Source organism: Rhodnius prolixus, unplaced genomic scaffold (assembly GCF_049639745.1).
Source record: "Rhodnius prolixus isolate KJV_2025 unplaced genomic scaffold, Rpr scaffold_2, whole genome shotgun sequence".
NCBI lineage: Eukaryota > Metazoa > Arthropoda > Insecta > Hemiptera > Reduviidae > Rhodnius > Rhodnius prolixus.
The window spans coordinates 47457404-47477734 of record NW_027411592.1 but is presented as its reverse complement, the minus strand read 5'-3'; the positions used below and the strand labels follow the sequence as shown (position 1 = coordinate 47477734).

Genomic DNA, 20331 nt, shown 5'->3' with positions numbered 1-20331 from the left:
AAATTTGAAAAATGTTTGCCTTTTTTATTTACATTTGCAGATTTGCCCGTGAAATAATTTTTTTCTGATGATGACTTTCGTATCATCAGTTTATTTCGTAAAATCTATTTACATTTTTCTACTACTTTTAACATAGAACAACTATGAATAGTTTACTTCAAACTTTCTTATATAAACTAGTATATTTCTCTTTTATAATGCAATTCTAACTACAATATAAATACATAAAATTGAATTTAATGTATAATTACAGCTATGTATAGTTTCTATACTGTTAGTTTCTGTTCTTAACATTTCACAGTAATTTAAGTAATAAGAAGTATTGAAAGATGTTTTTAAATATGAGAAGTCAAAGTTCTATAATTAAGGTTTAATGCCGAATGCGAGCATTAACAAAAAATGAAAGCGAATGGTTTTTAGTGCACAAACTATAATTACATTTTCCCTTGAATGGTTAAACCAACTTATTATTATTGCGAGTAACGTGTTTTTTTCTTTATGAGAGAGTGTCAAATGTGCTGCAGCAATTATAGCTCTATAAAATGAAAGAGGAATGGTTTAATTTGCTCCTTCACGATTGTAAAACTTATATGAAACTAAAGAAATAAACATTTATGAAGTCTGAACTAAAAGATAATAGAATTAGAAGAAAAAAACTAATAAAACATATAAATTATTTTATTGGAGTAAGTTTTCATGATAGCGTTTCTGAAAAAAAAAAAAGAATTGATAAAGTTGGGTGTTTTTCAACGTTACGCTATTTCGTGCACTTTTTGACGGTCAACCCTTATACAACTGTCCTATAGGACATTTTTAATAAGGCCCTCCTACGAAGTAGATTATCAATAATTTCCCTTGGGTATTTTTTTTTTTTGTTAATCTGCATTTATACTCGTACATGCTCTCTTGCTATGACTAGGTTTCCGTGTGAATTATCCTCAACTTCTAATTTAATGAACTCAAATGCTTGGTTTCAATTTTTAGTTGCTTCTATTGAAGTGCTGCATTATATAATTTCTTTATGAATAAAATTAAAAGTATGAATAAAATTTAATTACATAAATTGTGTTTAAAGAAAGAGGTGTTCACCAGATTTCTCTTCTTTCAAAAAGGGCCTTTTTGTTTTAATTTTGGTATAATATCTCTTTGCTTTTATTAACTCGTTTATTCTCTATATTAAAAAAGTTTTTTAAACTCTTTCTCTTTGTAAAGGTTCAATTAAGTTTTGAAAAAGAGCGGAATTATATAGAAATTTTATAATAGACTGTTCACAAAGTTTATTGAAAAGGGAATCCTGGGCACAAAGGAAATCCCTAAAATATTAAATAAATAAAAAATATTAAATGAAAAAGGGAAAGCTTAGATATGTAAATAATAATTCCACTTTAAAACAACTTGGACCTACATTTTTAGTAAATAGTCAATAATTAACATAGACCGCGCTTATTGTATTACTGAATACTTAAGGATGGTGTTAGAGCAGGGCCGGATTTAGATGAAAAGAGGCCCTAGGCTATTCCACTTATAAGGCCCTTTCACCTCCCATTTTTAAGTTTGTAAATTACATCAGAAATAGTAAAAAAATCACTACTGTGATATATATCAATATGATAAATGTTAATATATAATATAACAGTGGTGGGATGAAGAATTCTTGAAAGAAGCGAAGGATCTAATTGGCAGAGAGTTTCAAGCGATTGAATGGGAGTGACTAAAGCGTGTTGCTACAATGTGTTCATTGCCAGCATTAGACTGATTTAGTTTTGTTTTTGTTTTGCATAAATGATTTTCAGTTTAAATTTTCTTTAATTTAAACCGTTGTACTAAATGCTCTTTAACCTTCAAAAGGTTAGACATCAAAGCCGAACTGCTAAACATTATATTTTCTCTAAAATCACTGAGTATATAATAAATTTTATCTATAACATTAAATGCAATAAATTGTTTATTATTATAATTAATGGTTCGCAAATTGACCAAGGACTTTGATTGGCGCTATACATCATTATTCTCTGTAAAGACCCGCTTGTAATTGCGCGTTTAAGTCAATATTTTTTTATTCAAAAGATCGCTTAATTTCGAGTTAAATCTGCCCGGAAAAGTAGGTGATTGCTTTACTTAATCATAAAACGATAGTTGAATTTAATAAGAGTTCATAGAAAAGTTAGGATAGTGTATACAAAGTGATATAGTTGAATAGGGCTAAATTAATCAGATATGTTAGTGTTTGTTGAAATTAAGGTTTTAATTACTTAGCTAGGCGAGTGTAAATTTAAGGATTTACACATCAGCTAATATTTTAACCACAATTCTCTGGTATCTAATCCAGTGCAAGGATTATACAGCTATTTTGTGCTCCATTGAGGTTAAACTTGTTACTAGCTAAATGCACTCGCAAATAATAATAGCCCCTTAGTTTCGGGAGCAATGATGCGTGGTTTAGCAGGCTTATAACACGATTAGGGTGCCATAAGTCTATCAATGGTTTGAAGCTAGTGTGTGAGACCAAATTACTGGGCCTGTTGCAAACAAAATGATAATGTTATCCCATTTTTTAATTTATTTACTTTTTATTATTATTTGACATTGGTCTTTTTACCATACAAAACGCTGAGTCACTAATACAAAATTAAATACAAATTACTTTAATGGAATTTTTGCCCAAACTGAAACAGAAAACTGAAACAGATATATCATTGTATTCAAGGTAAATTGTTGGCTTAAATCCAAATTCTCAGCAATGTTAGCTTTCCAAATTTTGTATATTTATTATAGTTATTTAAATTAAGATAAATATTGATTTTAGAGTTGTTCTGTACTTTAAAGATGGTTGGATAAGGTGCTTGATGTGAGCTCATTCAGTTTTTGTGATCTAGGAGATAATTTTTTGTTGAAAAATATAATGACGGCACACGAGTTCTACTTTAGAACTTTATTTTTAAAGAGTTAACTAAGTTAATATTTAATGACGTATAACCACCGAAAGAAAATCTCTAGCTCTCACTCCTGCACTCATTAAAAGCAACCTTCAAAGAGTTTTTCTCTATAAAAGTCCGAAATAAAGTTCTGTGAAGAGTTGCTCCTTCTAATGATCACAGTTGTCTTCAAGAATTCTGACTTGTTAGATCTCCCTTTGCTGTTAGTAACCAACTCTTAAGAAGTCATTCTTTTAATTTCCTACTTAAAAGTTTTATTAAACTTTTCTCCATTTAACAAAACTCTTCTTTTTTTTTTAATACATAAACTTTTCCAATAAAATATCTAACGAAGGTTATTATGATTAATGAATGTTAATGAATAATGTTGATGCAGTTGTAGAAGCAGTGATGTTTATGTAATCTAATATTTATGTTTGCAAGAAGTACGTTGTTGCTTCTCTTGCAAAGAGGAAGTCATCGAAATATATTTGCTTTAAGTTTCTTTCTTTCTTTCTTTTTCTTTTTTTAAATTAAACAGGAAATGAAAGAAAACTAAAAGATAAGAAGTTCAAAGAGAATTTTTAGCTGATGAATGAGGTTCTTCTATATGCTATCCAAGAGCTAGAAAATGAAAGGGTTAGAGAAATAACAGCGCACTATGCTTTATCTTCGCAATAAATTTTTTAAAGTAAACATTTAAACAAATCTGGTGCTTAGAAGAGACCTTTCACAAAAGCAACTTTTATATTATAGATTGATTTTTTAAATTTATTATAGACCTTTTTACATTTATAAAACTACAACCCATTTTTCTGGTACAGAGAAACTCAAATAGGTATTTACTGTAAAAAAAAAAAAAAAAAAACACAATAAAAAGTCTGCATGATCGCTAATAGTGTGAGAAGTGTTATGATTTTTGCAGATTTCCCCTTAGTGAGGTTTTACTAGAAATGTCTCTTTTCAAAACTAATGAATAAAAAAAAACGAAGTTTTGTTAAAAATTTTTGTATTTGAGCGTCAGCATAATCTAAGTACGGAATCATGAATCATTTTCTCCCCCAAAAGATTCCTTAAGGTAGTTCTGGAAGAGAAGATTCCCTAAAAATAAATTTTAAAATACTATATTGTACAGGGATTTATGATTTAAAGTTGCATTTTTTAAACAGGAAGTTTTGTCTTTATTTTTAACGGCTTACTTTAGAAACAAAAGCAAAGAGCAAAAATAATGAAAAGGTGAAGGTGAAAACAAATAAACCTTACCTCCTCTCAACCCCACTAAAATCCAGTTTTACCAAATAATGAATTAAAATATGTTTCAGAATATGGTTTAAATAATAAATTTTCTTTATAAATAATGGTATTATGAAAACAGCCCTTTTCTTTATACCCACTTGAAGATATTTGGGCTTTCAGTCCTTTTTTAGTCTCTGGCTATAAAAGATATTGTTCTAGAGATCTTTATAGATTTCATTTACTATCAAGGGCACATTTTGTTGCGCTACGTCTTTATTTCTTTGCTTTTATCCTCGGGCTCTTCTTTTTCCACACAATTTTAGGTTTACGATTCCTTCTGATAATCTATGCGCATGTTTGTCCAATATTTATTGGGATGTAAAAAAAAAGCTTGTTTGTTTTTTTTGTATTTGTGTGATGTTTTAGAAATAACCAATACAGTGGTTTTGTAGGCAACCTCTTGCTGTTTGAGTAAGGGGATTTTCGACCTTTTTCTTACCATTGCTTTATTTCGGAAAGGCAGTAGTTTTGTTAGTAAGAAACCTCAACACTGCTGCAGCCAGAACAATTATTTTGTGTCCAAGACCATGCCACTGCTCTCTGGCAGTTCTATAATTTTTAACCCCACTTCATAGTCTTGTTCCTTCAAATTAAGATATATTTTTTCCGGTAACTAAGCAATAGACCATGCGTTAAAATGTTCAAGAAAACGACTAGAAATATTTCGAGAATAGAACACTATTATTTACGATGATTTCAGGTCAAATAAGTAACCAAAGTAAAACAAAATAAAAATTAATGGCCAACATTTTTACAAAAATATGTTTTCTACAGATTTTCAGTGTTAACAGGAACACCGAATGAAGTGTATATGATCGCATCACCTCTTCTGGGTTAAGCAAGTTTAGGCAAATGTTTTATCAGATAGACTGCGTGGAGTATTAAACTTTGTTAATGTAATTATATGGTAGAATTAGTTTTGTAAACATCTCTTAGCCTGTCCTTTATCCTAGCAATAATATCTGTAATTTTTTTTATAGAAACTGAAACTGAAATCTTGCTTCGATAAAAATTAGATAATAACAAATACAAATACATAAATATATGAATGGAAGACAATTTTACTAAATAAATTCCGTTAGTAACACGATTATATCTTCACAAAGATGAAAAGATAGTGACAGTCTAAACGCCGTTTTGACTAGGTAGGCTATACTTCAATACACCAGTGCTTTGAGGTACTTACATAATGAGAATAAAGTCAGGAGAAAATTATGTCTAATCTAATCTACAAAAAATTAAATATTTAGCATTTTGTGCGTAATAAACGTAATATGCTGCCAATTTATTTTGTTCAGTTAAAAATATAGTTAGGTCCGCATTGCTTTACAAAATCAAAGATATTTTTTTTTTAGAATAAGCACTGCCCACCTGTCTACCGTAGGACATATCCTTGGTTAGGATCTACAATAAATATTTTTCTGTAAAAATCACTCTCCTTACATTACCATTTCGAATACTTTAGCTCAAGTTTCATTCCAATTAAATTCGGTTAAAATATGTGCAAGTTTCTTCAAATTACTAGAGCAAAAACTAATTTTATTTAGCAACGACAAATTCAAAATTAAATTATTAAATTATATAGAGAGTGCTACCGCTGGGTAGTTTCTCTCCTCCCGCACCAGTTCATATCATTCACCTCCTATTTACTTATTGTATACAATGTATACAGATTGTAAATTACAAAATAAATTAAAAAAAAAAATTAATTCATTGAAAAGCTTCATTAATGCAATTAAATTATATAACGATAAATAATCACGATAAATTCGCTCGGAATGCAGCAAAAAAGTATTTTCTAATGAGTATGGCTGATATTTCATACAAAAGAATCCCATTAGCATTAGAAGAAGTGAACTAGATGTCTACCAGGTTTCTCTACTTGTAAAATAGGAATTGTAGCAATTTCAAAACAGACTAATTTCAAATTGTCCAGGGGCTGTGTCCATAAGACTGTTTACTACGGGTCTAGACGTGACCATCTGCGAGCAAACAGAACATTCTAACAAACAAACCAAAATTCAGAAGTTTCTAACATATATATAACTTTAAATTTATCAATGAATGCTTATCTATGTTACAGGTGTACAGCACCCATTCATCCTTTAACTTTTTATAAAACAGTCCTAAGTAAGTTTCACAGAAAGTGTGATAAATTTGTTAGTTGTCACTTTAACTAAGAGAACAAAAGTTTAAGTAGGAGAAGAAGTTAATTTAACTGCTATAGCAAAATCTTTATTTATATCAAGCTGCAGAAGTTGAGAACGTTTATCTTCTCTGAGAACTTGTGGAAACTGGAACTAATCCAACTGAAATTTATTCTATTCTATAATCTCAAATATTTTTGTTGTAATGTGCCTGACCAAGATTAACAAAGATTACCTTATCGGCCTGTCTGTATCTTGTGACTTTAATCGAGTTCCTTCTAAAGTCGAGTCATTGTGTATGCTTTATTATTTATTCAAAATGTTTGTAAAGCTCTTTTAATTCCATAATATTGAAATTAAAATATTTATTTCATAACTCATAACTCATAACTTTTAACTCTATTTATTTAATCTTCACAACAAAAACTTACAGTAAAGTATAAGGATTTACCAAACGACAAAAGGTACACAAATGAGCAAGAACTCAACATTTCGTTTCATCTCGCAATTTCAGCCATTTAGATACGTACAAAAAAGCTTATGTTTTATTCTAATTTCATAACAATAATATCATTTAAGTTAATTTTACTGCATTAAATTTTCATAAATATTGTTTAGAATTTATTAGATGTTACAGAACATTATGCTGACTATTTTCAAATACAAAATATTTGTTCAGTAACACTAGAGTAGCACCCATTTAACTTGATTTTAATAGGAGGTATTAAACTATTAATCACATAATCTTTAAAAATCTTCAAAAATAACGCCAAATCATTTTTAAAATACTTTACTAATTATTTAATTATAAAAGTTCTTTAAAAGTACTCAATTAAAAGGAGTATATTCAGTTAAAATGTAGAAATGAATTATTATAAAAAGCAATTATTTATTTGTTATTAACTGTGTGTAATTTGTGCTCTCTCGTATTCTTATATGGTTGAGAAGTATGGAGTATGAAGAATTCTAGTCTTTGGCTATCTTAAGAGATCTCTAGTATGGAAAGACGCACATCAAAAATATCTTCAATAATTTTGAAAGGTTCACTAAATACCTTAATATCTTTCCAGCGGAGAAATCATTTCAATTTCCGTTGGAATTTTGTTTTTACTGAATTGTTATTTTTTCGCATGAATGGTTCAAGTTAAGTGTTACACTCTGTTGGAAAAATTAGTATAAATATTACTTGTGTAAACGCAGAGATTATGGCTTTAATTAAAAACGAAATTCATTCATTACTCAGGCAAGTTAAAAGAAAACTTCGATAGAATATTTGCTCGACATTTCTATGTATTTCTGCCAAGAAAAGGATTAATATTTTTTAGGATATGTTCTCTCTCTCTCTCTCTCTTCAGATTCTACGTTAGCATAAGTTTTACAACCTAAAATCTGCAAATCACGCGACCATTACTCAGTTTTATTCTAATTCCTTTTACATTAAGATTTGGAGATTGCAAGAATTTGTTTGCTTGCATTTGATGTAAGTCAATATTTGTAACGAAAAATCTTAGTATGGAATTATACGTATGGACTTAGTATGGAATTATACGTATGGACTTTGCATGGAATTAGTGCTAAATAACAACTTCTAAAAACTTATTAGAATTACTTGTTTCATAAGTATCTTAATCTTTCTTAACAATGTTGAAAAAAATGTACTTTAAAACGAACTGACCATGCAAAAGTAAAAATAAGTACTGTTTTAAGAATATAAAACATGTCTTACATATTTACTAAGTTTACATTAGGTGAAATACTTCTTTTGTTTCTCTACAAAAATTCTTGAAATTTACTGTAATTTAAAACCATGAAAAAAGTACTTAAGATTTAATTTGAATATTATGTATTTTCTAACTTGTAACTAAAACTGAGATATTGTTCTGATGCAATAAAGCTGAGCAATCATCAATGACGACTCTAAATGGTGTTTTTGTCCCCTATTATTAAACTGGTGTATAATAACGCTTGGAATGTCTGGGATATAAAACAAATGAAAGAGCCTGGCAAAGACTTATGGGTGAAACTGGAGGCTTGAAGCCAGCTGGACACCAAGAATTCAAGACTAATTTATTTATTTGTATCGACGTCCCAAGAAACCTCTTATAAAGAGAGAAAAACAATAGTTTACTGCAAGACTAGATCTTCAGGAATGAAAAGCTTGGCAATATGGCTATCAAATTGCAATATTGCATCTTATTGGATGAATAATACTGAGCAATTGTAACTTTATTTGTTAAAAAAAAAATATAAAATCATAATTAATTTTGTATACTATATATATTTCCTTAAATTGTGTTTATATAAATTGCAAAAAACTCTGATTATACCAAGAGTTTGCTACTGCTCGGATACAGCCTATTTTTGTAGCAAACAAATTTTCAAAAGAAAAGTAATTCGAAAAATGCAAAAATGGCAAGGGTCAACTGAGGACAAAAAAGAAATTCAAAACGTCCTATTTAGGAAAATAAAAGGAGAGCTAGTAAAGCCTGGAAAACTTGGTTTCGCCCTGAGGAAAGATAAATCATTCTTGTCAATGATTGTTAGGCTCAGAAGCTGTTGTAATTTACTTCATCTTAAGCATCTTAAGCACTCACACTTCAATTAAGCACTCAGATCAATGGTGAATATTACTAAGCTGGGCAAAAGGCGAGAAAAATGTGAACTGGCTTACTGGTTGGTGTGCTATAGATTTAAATTTGCCTTTAAATAATTTAACTTCAAATAACAAAACTTTATTAAAAACAATTAACACAAATTTAAACAATTTATACAAAAAACCTTCAAGTTATTAGTAATTGCTGTATATTAGCAATTATAAGCTATGGTATTTGGAATTGACATATTCAAGTATTCTAACCAAACTTGTACTATCGAAAAGCGTGACGAACTGGCAGCCAGTTGTCTATGATTTCATTCAGAAAATGGAAGTACATACATCAATTTGATTGACTGATGACAGCTCGAACTGATTTATCTATACAATTTTTACAATTTACATCTTTACTTTTCAATAATATTTATTCAATTTGATTGCTAAAAACATGGATATTTGAGAGTTTTAGTTGAATTAATACAGTTTATGCTTAAGGTATGGCGATGCAATAAACAATTTAATTCTTAAATAAATAAATAAATTTAAAGGGTCACTGCACTTTTCAAAAACACATTCTCTCGAATACATTTAGATATTTAGAATATTAGAATATTTTTACAATGTATGTAACCGACGCTTGCCGTTTTATTACAATTTCCAGCGGTGTAGCTTCATTTTATTTTATCAACAATTGCGAGTGTTCAGTCACTTCAATAATTTTCAAAGAATTAGTAGGTTCAGGGATGCCTCATTCCTTACACCTTAAAAACAATTATTACTGGCCAATTTATACTGTATGTCATATTTCATAATTGTTGGAGGGGTTTCCTGCTTTTATTTATTGAAAAGTCAACAGAAATGTTGATACTGAAGGTGATGAGGGTCATAATAAAAAAACTTAGTATGTTCCAACTTAAATTATGCTGTTTAAAGTTACTTGAGTTCTTTCTACTCTTGTACTGGGAATCAAAATTTTTAAAGTGAAGAAAGTTGGAAAATTAAGTTTTGCAATAAATAAGTCTATTCAAAAGTTACCAAAATGAAACTGCATAATGTGATATTCACAAACTGATTCATGCAGTTAATTATTCATGAGGATTTCTGATAGATTTTACTTAATTACCTTCCACAAATTTTTTTCTTGCTCATAGCAGCAGATAAAACTTTTGGCCGAATCTCTAGTAAATCTTTTCTTTCATGAGTTCAGTCTTTCTAAACTACAAGTTTTCACGGACAGAAGCTTTGACAATGGCAACTCAAATTTCGCTACATCTACCTGATTATTCAATATCTAAAGGGCGATGAAAATTCTAAACCATTCGTAATAAGAAAAATAGGCATAATTGCGAACCATGTTTAAGAGAAAATATAAAACTAATTTATGTTTTTGATAAAATGCGCAATTATTTATAACATTCTGCATTATTAATAGCTGGACATCAACAATGATTGGTTAGCATAACATCATTTCAATCTTAACTAACTTTATATGCAAATCAACCCAAAGTCTCGTTTCCAGATCGATTCCTATTACACATTCTCCAATTGAATGAAGTATTCAATTTATCTCCGAACAATGGTAATCCACTTTAACTTTGGTGTTATAAATAATGTCGGGTGTAAATAAAATGAAAACAAGAAACTATTATAAATGAAAAATATTGCCTAGTCATAACCATCAACTGATTTATATGAATGGATAAATTTAATAATTACTCGAAAACATGTCCACGTTCTCAAACTGTTTGGTTTTTTTCAAAATTTTCATTTAAATTCAAGAAATTTGTAAGTTCTCCACGTTGCCTGTTTGGGAGATGCTATTATCAAACTTAAAAAGTTTCATTCTTTAAAATTGACAGCTTTTGTAATTAGTTTGCATTCATTAATTTTTAATTATTATTTAATTGATATAATATATATAAAATTGATTGGATAATCACAACGTTCCTTTATGAAACACTACCAAAACTTGAATAATTTAGAATTAACGGGGGTTGCTAGTCTTTGACCCAAATAAAGCGTAGCTCTTTGATGGGGTTTTAAAGCTACGGCAATAAAAAAATGATAAGAACTTTACTGTCTGTGCCTTTCTTCTTTGAGTACTGTATAAAATGGAAGTTAGTGAAAATAGCTTTTAAAATCTTGTCAGCCTCACTTCAAGTGTGGAGCATCAATTGAAGGGCGGTGTGAACATTTTCCAACAGCAAAATTTCTTATTCTAAATGAAATGAGGTCCAGGAGAAAAAAACTCTTAGACTAGAAAATTATTCATGAAAAATTAAATTATATTTTTTAATGACATAAATTGTAATACTTAATTGATTATTATTACATTTCATGAAAAACTAGTGCTTGGCTTGATCCTTACGAGTACGTTTGCATTTTAATTACTGATTACTCATAAGTCAATAATAAACCATAATATGATAGTTCACAAATACATAAAACATCAGTAATAAAATCTCACTAAAAAAACGCAGAAATTATAAATATTTGAACAAGAGAAACTTTTCAGCTGTTCATTGTTTGTATAATGTTCAGCTTTGTGACATAAATATTCCAAAGTTGATGATCTGCATGCAATATTAAATTCTTCTCTACTTAGATAGAAGTTACGGTAGTGAAGTTATTAAAGTTTTAAAGTAAATATTAGAAAATTGTGAAAGGAGCAGAAATAATTATGTTGTCCTCATTGTTGAGAATGAAATCTTGAAGAACGAAAGGTAGATGAGGTTTAACCATTTACCTGCCTGAACCTTACATTAAGGAAATTCTTACCTTATTTGCAGCCTCACTTCATTCAGATATTCTTTGGTTACAAATATCTTTGTTAATATAGTAAATTTAGAAACAAGAACTTGTCCCGCCAGTGTACCGATACAAGTATATCGGCTACAGTGAAGAAAGAAATGTACTCTGCTAGTATAATTTCATTTTGGGCTTTTGCGATCATCATGCAATAGCGAAAAATTAAATTTCTAAATTTCAAATAAAAAATTAGGAGCACATTAATTTTGGAACTTAAATAAGGATAAAACGGATTTAATGGCCAGTTGATAGCATGCTATCAGAAGTTTGAAAACGACGTAGGTTAAATCTAAATTAAATGAATAGACTATAAAAATTAATTTTCTCAATTAAAAGCGGAACTTTAGATTTTTGTTTATATAGTTTCATTAATAATTCTTCAGTTCTTGAAATCTCGTGCAATAAACCTCTTTCCTATTAAAAATTTAGCCTTAAATTAAATAAATTTCTGCAAAATAATAAATTTTTTTCATATAAAACAGCCACATGCACAAAATAAGAGAAAGTTCTCTAATTCGTGAGTTGAAGAGTTGGTCGAAATTTAAATAGAGTTTTTTTTTGTGTAATTCTGGTTTACTTTCTGTGGAATACATGAATTTTAAATTTGTATTGTAGGTACAGCCCTCGTTAAATTGCTTTCATAAATTTTTAAAAAAAATTATGACACAAAAATTTGTATGCATTGTGCGAAGAGTAATAATGAACATTCTTGTTTTCAAAACATTCTTTATTATAGATTTAAATTTATTTTCCTTTACAATTGTAACAAATTCTACCCATTAAGTAAATATAGAGAAACATTGCTGTGAGACATTATATTAGCAAAAAAAAAGAAAGAAAAAAAAGCATATTGAAAGAGCCTGTGATTAGTGAAAGCAAAAGCTTCTTATGTACCAAGATTATCTTACGTCTCCAATAATCCGATGAGGTTAGATCGAAAGTCTAACATACGAAAAACCATCTTTGTTCTCTCAAGTCTATAATTTCGAGCCAGATTTCTCATTTATTTACTTCGAATCCCTACACCTAGCCAGTCGTGTTGGCATTAACAAAAGTTAAGTCAGTTTTTTGGCCTTAATCATCGTATCAGTTGCTCAAATGACTCTCCTCTGGTTCCATTTGTCAGGTGAATTAAAATTCACCATTAGACACCACTTTTCAGTCACAATAATAAATTATTTAATTTTTTGCTAACTTAATATACTTTTTTGTAAAACAGAAAAACTATACTTAGATTCCAGCGGAATATTAAAAATAATTACAATAAAAATCTTATATTTGCAGTAGAACTTTATTTATAAAAATTCTCCTTGCCTAGAGTTGTTTGTCTTGTCTAATATAACATTTTTGTAAACACAACTTTAAATTAAAGATACTACATGTTATTATTGGAACTGAAATGATGAGATTTTCAAGCGAGGTGAAGAAAGAGAATTAGGTTGAGATAATGTATGGTAATTCAAATCCCAACAATGAGAAATAAATAGCTAAATTGTACAGCTGAAGAGAATGTGGGTTGTATAGAAGGAGCGAACTGCAATATTTAATGTATTCAGTTAAAGTTAAAAAACTTGATCAGACAAACGTACTTTTAGTGCCTTAAAACTAAATTCTTCTTCCTTATATTATTATTAAATATTTTCCAAGTCATTTGGGGGGGTTAATTTCGTAGGAGGTATTTTGCAAAGCAGTTTTAGGTATCGATAAATATTGTTTAAACGTTCAACACTGTGGAATGTTAACATTCTTTTTATATTCACAATATTTATATCACAAAAACAACTACCCTAGAATTGTAGTATGCACCTAGAATAAGTGAGACATTCCAGGAATAGGTGGTTAAGAGAGGCGGGTATTGGCTCGACAACATAGCCTGCACACATCGACGAGATCAAAGAGTTCCGATATTTCCCTCAACGTTAGAATAGTCTGGTAAAATTTGTTCACAATTCTCATCTGGTTATACAATTGCAGGTTTAGCTCTAGTTGGAAACAGGAAAAAGTACAAGTAGTTCTAATTGGTAGTTGGACGTTAAGCTGCACCTGAAAAAAATAGGCTATTACTTTTACTTTACTTTTTTTTTACGTAAGAGAATCGGATACTTTCAATATTAAAACTTAATTTATGATTTCCTACCATTAAGGAACAGTTCGTCAGGAGTAAGAATAGTAATTGGGTCACCCAACTTATTTCTAATTTACCGGACTTGTTATCTAGTTGTAATCTGGAGAATTACCATTCGCTTTATCCTAAATGCAAAGCCTCTTAAAACAATTAAGCTAATGCTTCCAGAAGAGATGTTTAATAGTTCATTCCAGAAGTTTATAACACTGGCACTTAATTGGACTATTAGCGAATAGCCCTGTTTCAAGATAAACGGTATAATTCAGCGTCAATATTTGCCAGAAATGTGTATTTTGTGCAGATTTAATCTGCTCTATTACTAGTAGTACGACGAAGTCCAAATACTTTTTGCTCCTGATTCCGGAGCAATAAGAGAGCGTAGATGCTACACCCAAAGATTGTATGGGTGAATGAAAATATCGCCATTATACTCACGCTTCACCGATAAATTTATTTTTTAAAACGTGGTAACTCATAAGCTTAAACACATAAAAACGTTTTGGGTTAAAATAATGGAAATGAAAAAAAATAATTGTATGACCAAAGTATTGACATTTTTTCATTTATTTGCCATTTAAAGTTTAAATGAATTTGAAACAAATTTGATGTAAGAAGTCTTCTTAGCTGGATCAGCTGGAGAAGAGAAGCAGCCCACTGGCAACACTCTCGCTGGAGTTTCTTGTATTACTGTCGGAGATGTTCACGAAGCCAACAGCGTACATACCAGCTAAAACTCTCAATTAATACCATAGAGCGAGATAATTTATCGGCTTCCAAATAGTAATACCGCCACAACGCTGAAAGATTTATTCACATCGAAGAAAGGCCTCCTACAAAAAATATTTTCCGTTCAAGAACAGGGATTGAAACTTCTACATCTTTATGTAGTTACTCGTACAGCAAGCTATGTATACGTATTATATGATAGAATAAGAAATGACCCTAGCTGCCGTGTTTGCCATTTTAAAAACATAATACACGTTTGCATAAAAAAAAAGAAAAAATATGTCTATAACAAAATACATTCGCACCAACAACTTATGATAATATATAAAAGAGAGGTGAAAGAATTCACTCTGGTGGGATAAACTGCATTAACCAGGTCAGACGTTTCGTTCTCAATTCCTATTCATGAGAGTGCTTTCATTGCTGAATGGGTGTGTGAATTTACCTCAACCACTTCAGAAGGAAATAGTAACTTGTAAGCTGAACTGTTGGTAAAGTACATACATAACGCATTAAAAAAATGTATAATATAGATGTATACATCATTCTAAACGAATACAAATTTTCTCTTTTTGCTTTGAATATCTGCTATGTTACTCCATTAAACATTGTAGTTAACGCTTGTAATTTATTTATCGCTAGTTTATGTTTAAGTTTAATAAGTGATGAAAACGATGTGCCATATTTTTTTTTAGTAATTAAATATGTTACAAATAAATAAAAAATGTTAAAAATAAAAAATTGTGTTTCCTGAGAAACCCACCACATTTTTTAATCACAAAAATGAACAAAAAAAAAATTAACAAGTACCATTTAAGAATGACGTAAGGGTTATGTAAATGAGACGTAATGTGGTCGCGATGTAAATCGCTAATAATCCAGTGGGTACAAGCAAAGAATAATAACGAAGAATGGTTTGGTACTAGAATTAGGTTTTTGGACATGGAAGAAGGACTTGCAATGGCTAAAGAGTTGCAGAGGCCTATCATGGTGATTGTACACCATGAATTATGCGATGCCTGTAAAGTTTTTAGGTGAGAAGTAAGATCGATTTTTAAATATTACATCTTTTAACTATCCGCTGACCTAGGGGAGATAGATTTGTTTTTAAATATCTACAATTTGAGCAGAATTAGTCATTAGAGTTGAGCTGTATAAATACATAAAAAATGATTACTTTTTGCGGAGATTACAAAAAAGAAGATAATTATTTTGTTTTATAGCATAAAAGGTCTTAAAAAACATTCAGTTCAGGAAGACCTTGTAGCCCTTTGCAACAAACAACTGGCTAACATGGTTCGTTTGCGGAGATGTCAATAATAACAGACAAAGATCTAATTGTCTTCCACTATCACTAGACTCAATCCTATCTATTTTCTGATGAATAGATCTGAAACTCTTACGACGAATTTGACTTCTTCAGAATTAGCATCACTCTGATCGTAGCACAGTCAAATTAAAATAAATAGTGATTAGATTAAACTTCAATTAAAATTATAATTTAAAATTTAGTTGAATTTAGGTTTTAATTTAACTAGGCTGCTTTAGCAGTAAATTGATTAGAGAATTAACCAATTTGCTGTTATTGATTAGAACAAAAAAAATAGAATTCAAACAAAACAAGCTACATATTAAGCTCTGCCTATTTCAGAATTCCCTTGTCGTTCTTTACCTGGGATCGTCAACTGCACCCAGGGGACAACATATCCTTTCTCAAGAAAAAAAAAAGAAATAGAGAAACTTTCGTCAAAGTCCTTGCGCTTGCGTTGTTCTTTGATCTTCGATCGCTAGCTAAAAATGTGAACTTCTTGCCTTATCTTCTCTCGCTATTTGATTTCATTCCTTATATAAATATATATATAAAATAAATGGGACACAAAACAGCTATTTCCTTCATTCTCTAATGGGGTGACTTGATGTAATGGAAAATGACAGATTGTAGAATGATTTTTTTTTTTTTTGTAATTTATTTGTTATTCACAATCTACAATAGAATAAAATGCAATCCGTGAATATGATGAAAGTAGACTTTATGGCTGGATCAGCTTGAGGAGAGAAGCTGCCCTCCGGCAACACTCTCGCTGGAGTTCCTTACATTACTGGAGCTGGTCACGAGGCCAACAGCGTTTCAATCGTCGTGGAGGACGATCTGGAATCGTTGTGGAGGCAAGATTTTGAATAAGAGGATTGGTACAGAATGGAAGAGAGTCAAAGAATTTTCTATATTTAGATTTGGATATAGAAAATTCTTTGACTCTCTTCCATTCTGTACCAATCCTCTTATTCAAAATCTTACCTCCACAACGATTCCAGATCGTCCTCCACGACGATTGAAACGCTGTTGGCCTCGTAGAATGATAATGGCGCATAATTTACATTATCTTCAAATAATCCAAGGCGAATGCCAATATTTCAGTAAATAATTATTAATGGTGTAATAATAATTAACAGAGATAATACGTTCTCGAGACTCAAGAGACCACGATTCTCTTTACGTTTTACAAGTACTTTTGGTCACTTAATAATAAAAATTGAAAATTAAAAATGTACTTATTTCTATCTTAATCAATTGTACTCTTAAGCATTAACGATTATACTTAAAATCAAAGTGGATTCTTCTCTTTAAGAAAACGAGTTCAATGATAAAAAAAAAATTGTGTACAAAAATGACAATAATTACATAGTAATAATGATTAAAGATGGCTAATACTTTAAGACTTATTAGTTATTACTGTCTAACGTCCTCTTCTCTTGTTTCCACGACTGCTAATCATTAAACTAAATGTTCCCTCTTCTTCACATCAAGAAACAACAGTTCGGCGTTTATCATTATCGTTTAATTTGATGAAACCCAAAATATAATGGATCTTTTGATTCAAATTCGCTTTCTATTTATTTTATCTTTAATTATAACTTTTGGTGTCCTTAATAATAAACATTTCATCAAAAATTAATTTAACGATTTCATTTTTTAATTAATGCCAATTATTTACAGACCATTAATTGGTAATTCAGATCCAATTGTAGAACTGAGTTCCTATTTTGTTATGGTGGGTGTAGAAGAAGATCTGGTTCCAAAAAGTTTGAGAATTGATGGTAACTACACTCCCAGGGTGGTCTTCTTAAATCCAGATGGACAGGTCGTGCCCGAATTTTACAATAAATTAGGCAACCCCAGGCATAAATACTATTATCCTAATGAACGAAGTGTTCTGTTTACAATGAAACAAGTACTGACTCATTTTCCACCAGCTTGTCATGAAAGAAGACCTTGCTATTATCATGGTACTGGTAGTACTTGACTGTGTATTCACTTTTTGTACAAATGCTGATTATTAATGCCACAAAAATATACGTCTCTACAATAATATTGTTTGTTTTCCTTATAATATAAGCAGTGAATTTCTCCCAACAGATGCTTTGGGCGGCTAAGTTTAATGAAAATAAATGTTTGCACTAATTATATAACTATGAATAATGTTTGCAAAGACTAAGTGTTGTAAAAGGCCCTTTGATCAAGCAGTGGAAAGCCTTTTCCTAAGGCACAGTAAAGGATAGTTCTTAGTTGTTAAGTATCTGTGGATGACGTTGATTCCAAAATGTAGCCCTAATTCGCAAGATATTCAAACATTAAACAGACCTTTAATCCTTTGTCTTTTAAATTATTTCATTTTATAGAATCTGGAAGAAAACATAAATGCACACAAAAATGTTCGATGAACACACTGCAACTGCATATAGTGCCATTGCTTTTAATACTCATGTGGTCTTTTTTTTTTTATATATATTGTGTATAAATTAACGATATTGCCCTTGGAAATTCCGAAAAGCTGGTTGGTTTCCTGCGTGTTGGCACATTGTACAGCAATATCGCTGGGGCGCGACGTTTAGTTCTGAAAACCCTTACTTATTTTAACAATTTGAAAGTTTTTCTCTTTATTTTGAAAGTTACACCAACGAACGCTAGATGCACTAAAAAATTAAGTTAAAAATTGCAAAGTTTAAATCTACGCAAATTCATAGTTTTATTATAGTTTTCGCCTTTACTTAAGGCGTCTGTATCTTTTAGAATTCTACAGTCTTCTTTACTAAACCATTGCAAAGTTCATAACCAAACCATTAAGTTGGACATTTTGTTATTGTCAACAAAAACGTTCATTAAGTGATCTACAATTTTTAAAACGAATACATAAATTATGTTACATCAAAATTTTTGAAAAAAAGAAGAAAAAAAAGTGAACTAATTTTCTTCAAATCAAAGAGAAAATAAGGAATTTAACGAGGTGGCTTCTTTTGTTAAATAACCATCAGATCAAATTAGAGGCGGAAAACGAGCCTCCGGTTATTTAAAAAAAAAATAAAAAAGTAAATAAAAAAAAAATAAATAAAATCATAAATGTGCTTTATAAAGCTAGAACAAAATTTTATCCTATATTTACCCAAATATTAGGAATTTACAAACCAAACAGCTCTTAGGCATAAGCTTATATTTTACAGAAATGAATTCATTTTTATTGTTTTGATATAAATATATATTTGTGGGATGAAATCCTTCTTGCTTCATATAGTAAATACGTAATCAAGAATTTGTTAGAAACTTTTTATTACTCATATTTTAGAATAATACAACAATCTGGAAACATATGGTCCTCGAAATTTTTAATCATATGTTTCCTTTAAAACCAAATACGACAATATATTTTTATATTTCAATTCCTACATTTCTCCCCGCTTTACTTAGCTATCTACCTCTCCATCTTCAGCTCATCTCTTCCTCCTCTTCCTTTTCTGGTGCAGTAGCACCTATCCTTGCCCTTAATTGGTCCGCATGCTTTCTCTTAAGTTCACCTTCTGACATGACTAGATATGATAACTCTCCAGTCCTGCAGTTAATCATACCCGGTTTCCATCCTTTCCCTAATTCATTCTTTATCCAAACCTCTTGCCCCTTTATAAATTCCCTTTTTTGGATACTTAGATCGTGGTATCTTTTTTGTTTCCAGATCTCCTTTTCCATTTCTTCCTTAGGATCTGGCTTCAACCTATCCAACACAGTAGGGAGTCTTCTTTTCAAAAATAACTCAGCCGGTGATTTATGAGTAGTTCTGTGAGGTGTGTTCCGATAGCTCAGCAACAACCTTGCTTCCTTTTCTTGAGGGCTGCCTCCTTCGTCCTTCCCCGCCAGATATCGTTGTTTAAAGGTTCTAATGAATCGCTCCACTAATCCATTAGATTTTGGGTGATATGGAGTGGTTCTGATGTGTTTTATCGCGTTTCTATCACAAAAATTCTTGAACTCTCCGGACCTAAATTGAGGTCCATTATCAGTCACTAATTTTTTTGGTACCCCGTACCTGGAGAACCATTCTCGGAGTCTATTTATTGTCGCTTCCGTGGTTATCTTTCTCATTATGGCTATTTCTGGCCACTTGGAGTAAGCATCCACTCCCACCATCCAGTAGTTACCTTGGAACGGCCCAGCGAAATCCAGGTGAATCCTCTCCCATGGATAGTCTGGTATGTTCCATGAGTAAAGTGGTACTTCAGGCACATTTGACCTGTTCTCTTGGCAACCTTGACATTTGGCCACATGCTGCTCTATATCTTTTTCCATCGCAGGCCACCAAACATAATAACGCGCTATCGACTTCATCGCTATCATACCTGGGTGCCCTTTATGGAGAATCGCTAGCGTTTTCCCTCTGAGTGTCTGGGGAACTA

At 30.6% G+C, this 20331-nt stretch overlaps 2 protein-coding genes across 3 annotated transcripts in view; both read left to right on the top strand.

The window, feature by feature from the left end:
* LOC141449768 (otoferlin-like) overlaps window positions 1-20331 on the top strand; it is a 139224-nt gene that overhangs the window by 58987 nt on the left and 59906 nt on the right. The window lies entirely within an intron of this gene.
* LOC141449761 (thioredoxin domain-containing protein 12-like) lies at window positions 15364-17978 on the top strand. The gene is made up of 2 exons (XM_074119498.1): window positions 15364-15644; window positions 17606-17978. Exons 1-2 carry the CDS (start codon window positions 15460-15462, stop codon window positions 17910-17912), a joined length of 492 nt encoding a protein of 163 aa, XP_073975599.1. The 5' UTR covers window positions 15364-15459; the 3' UTR covers window positions 17913-17978.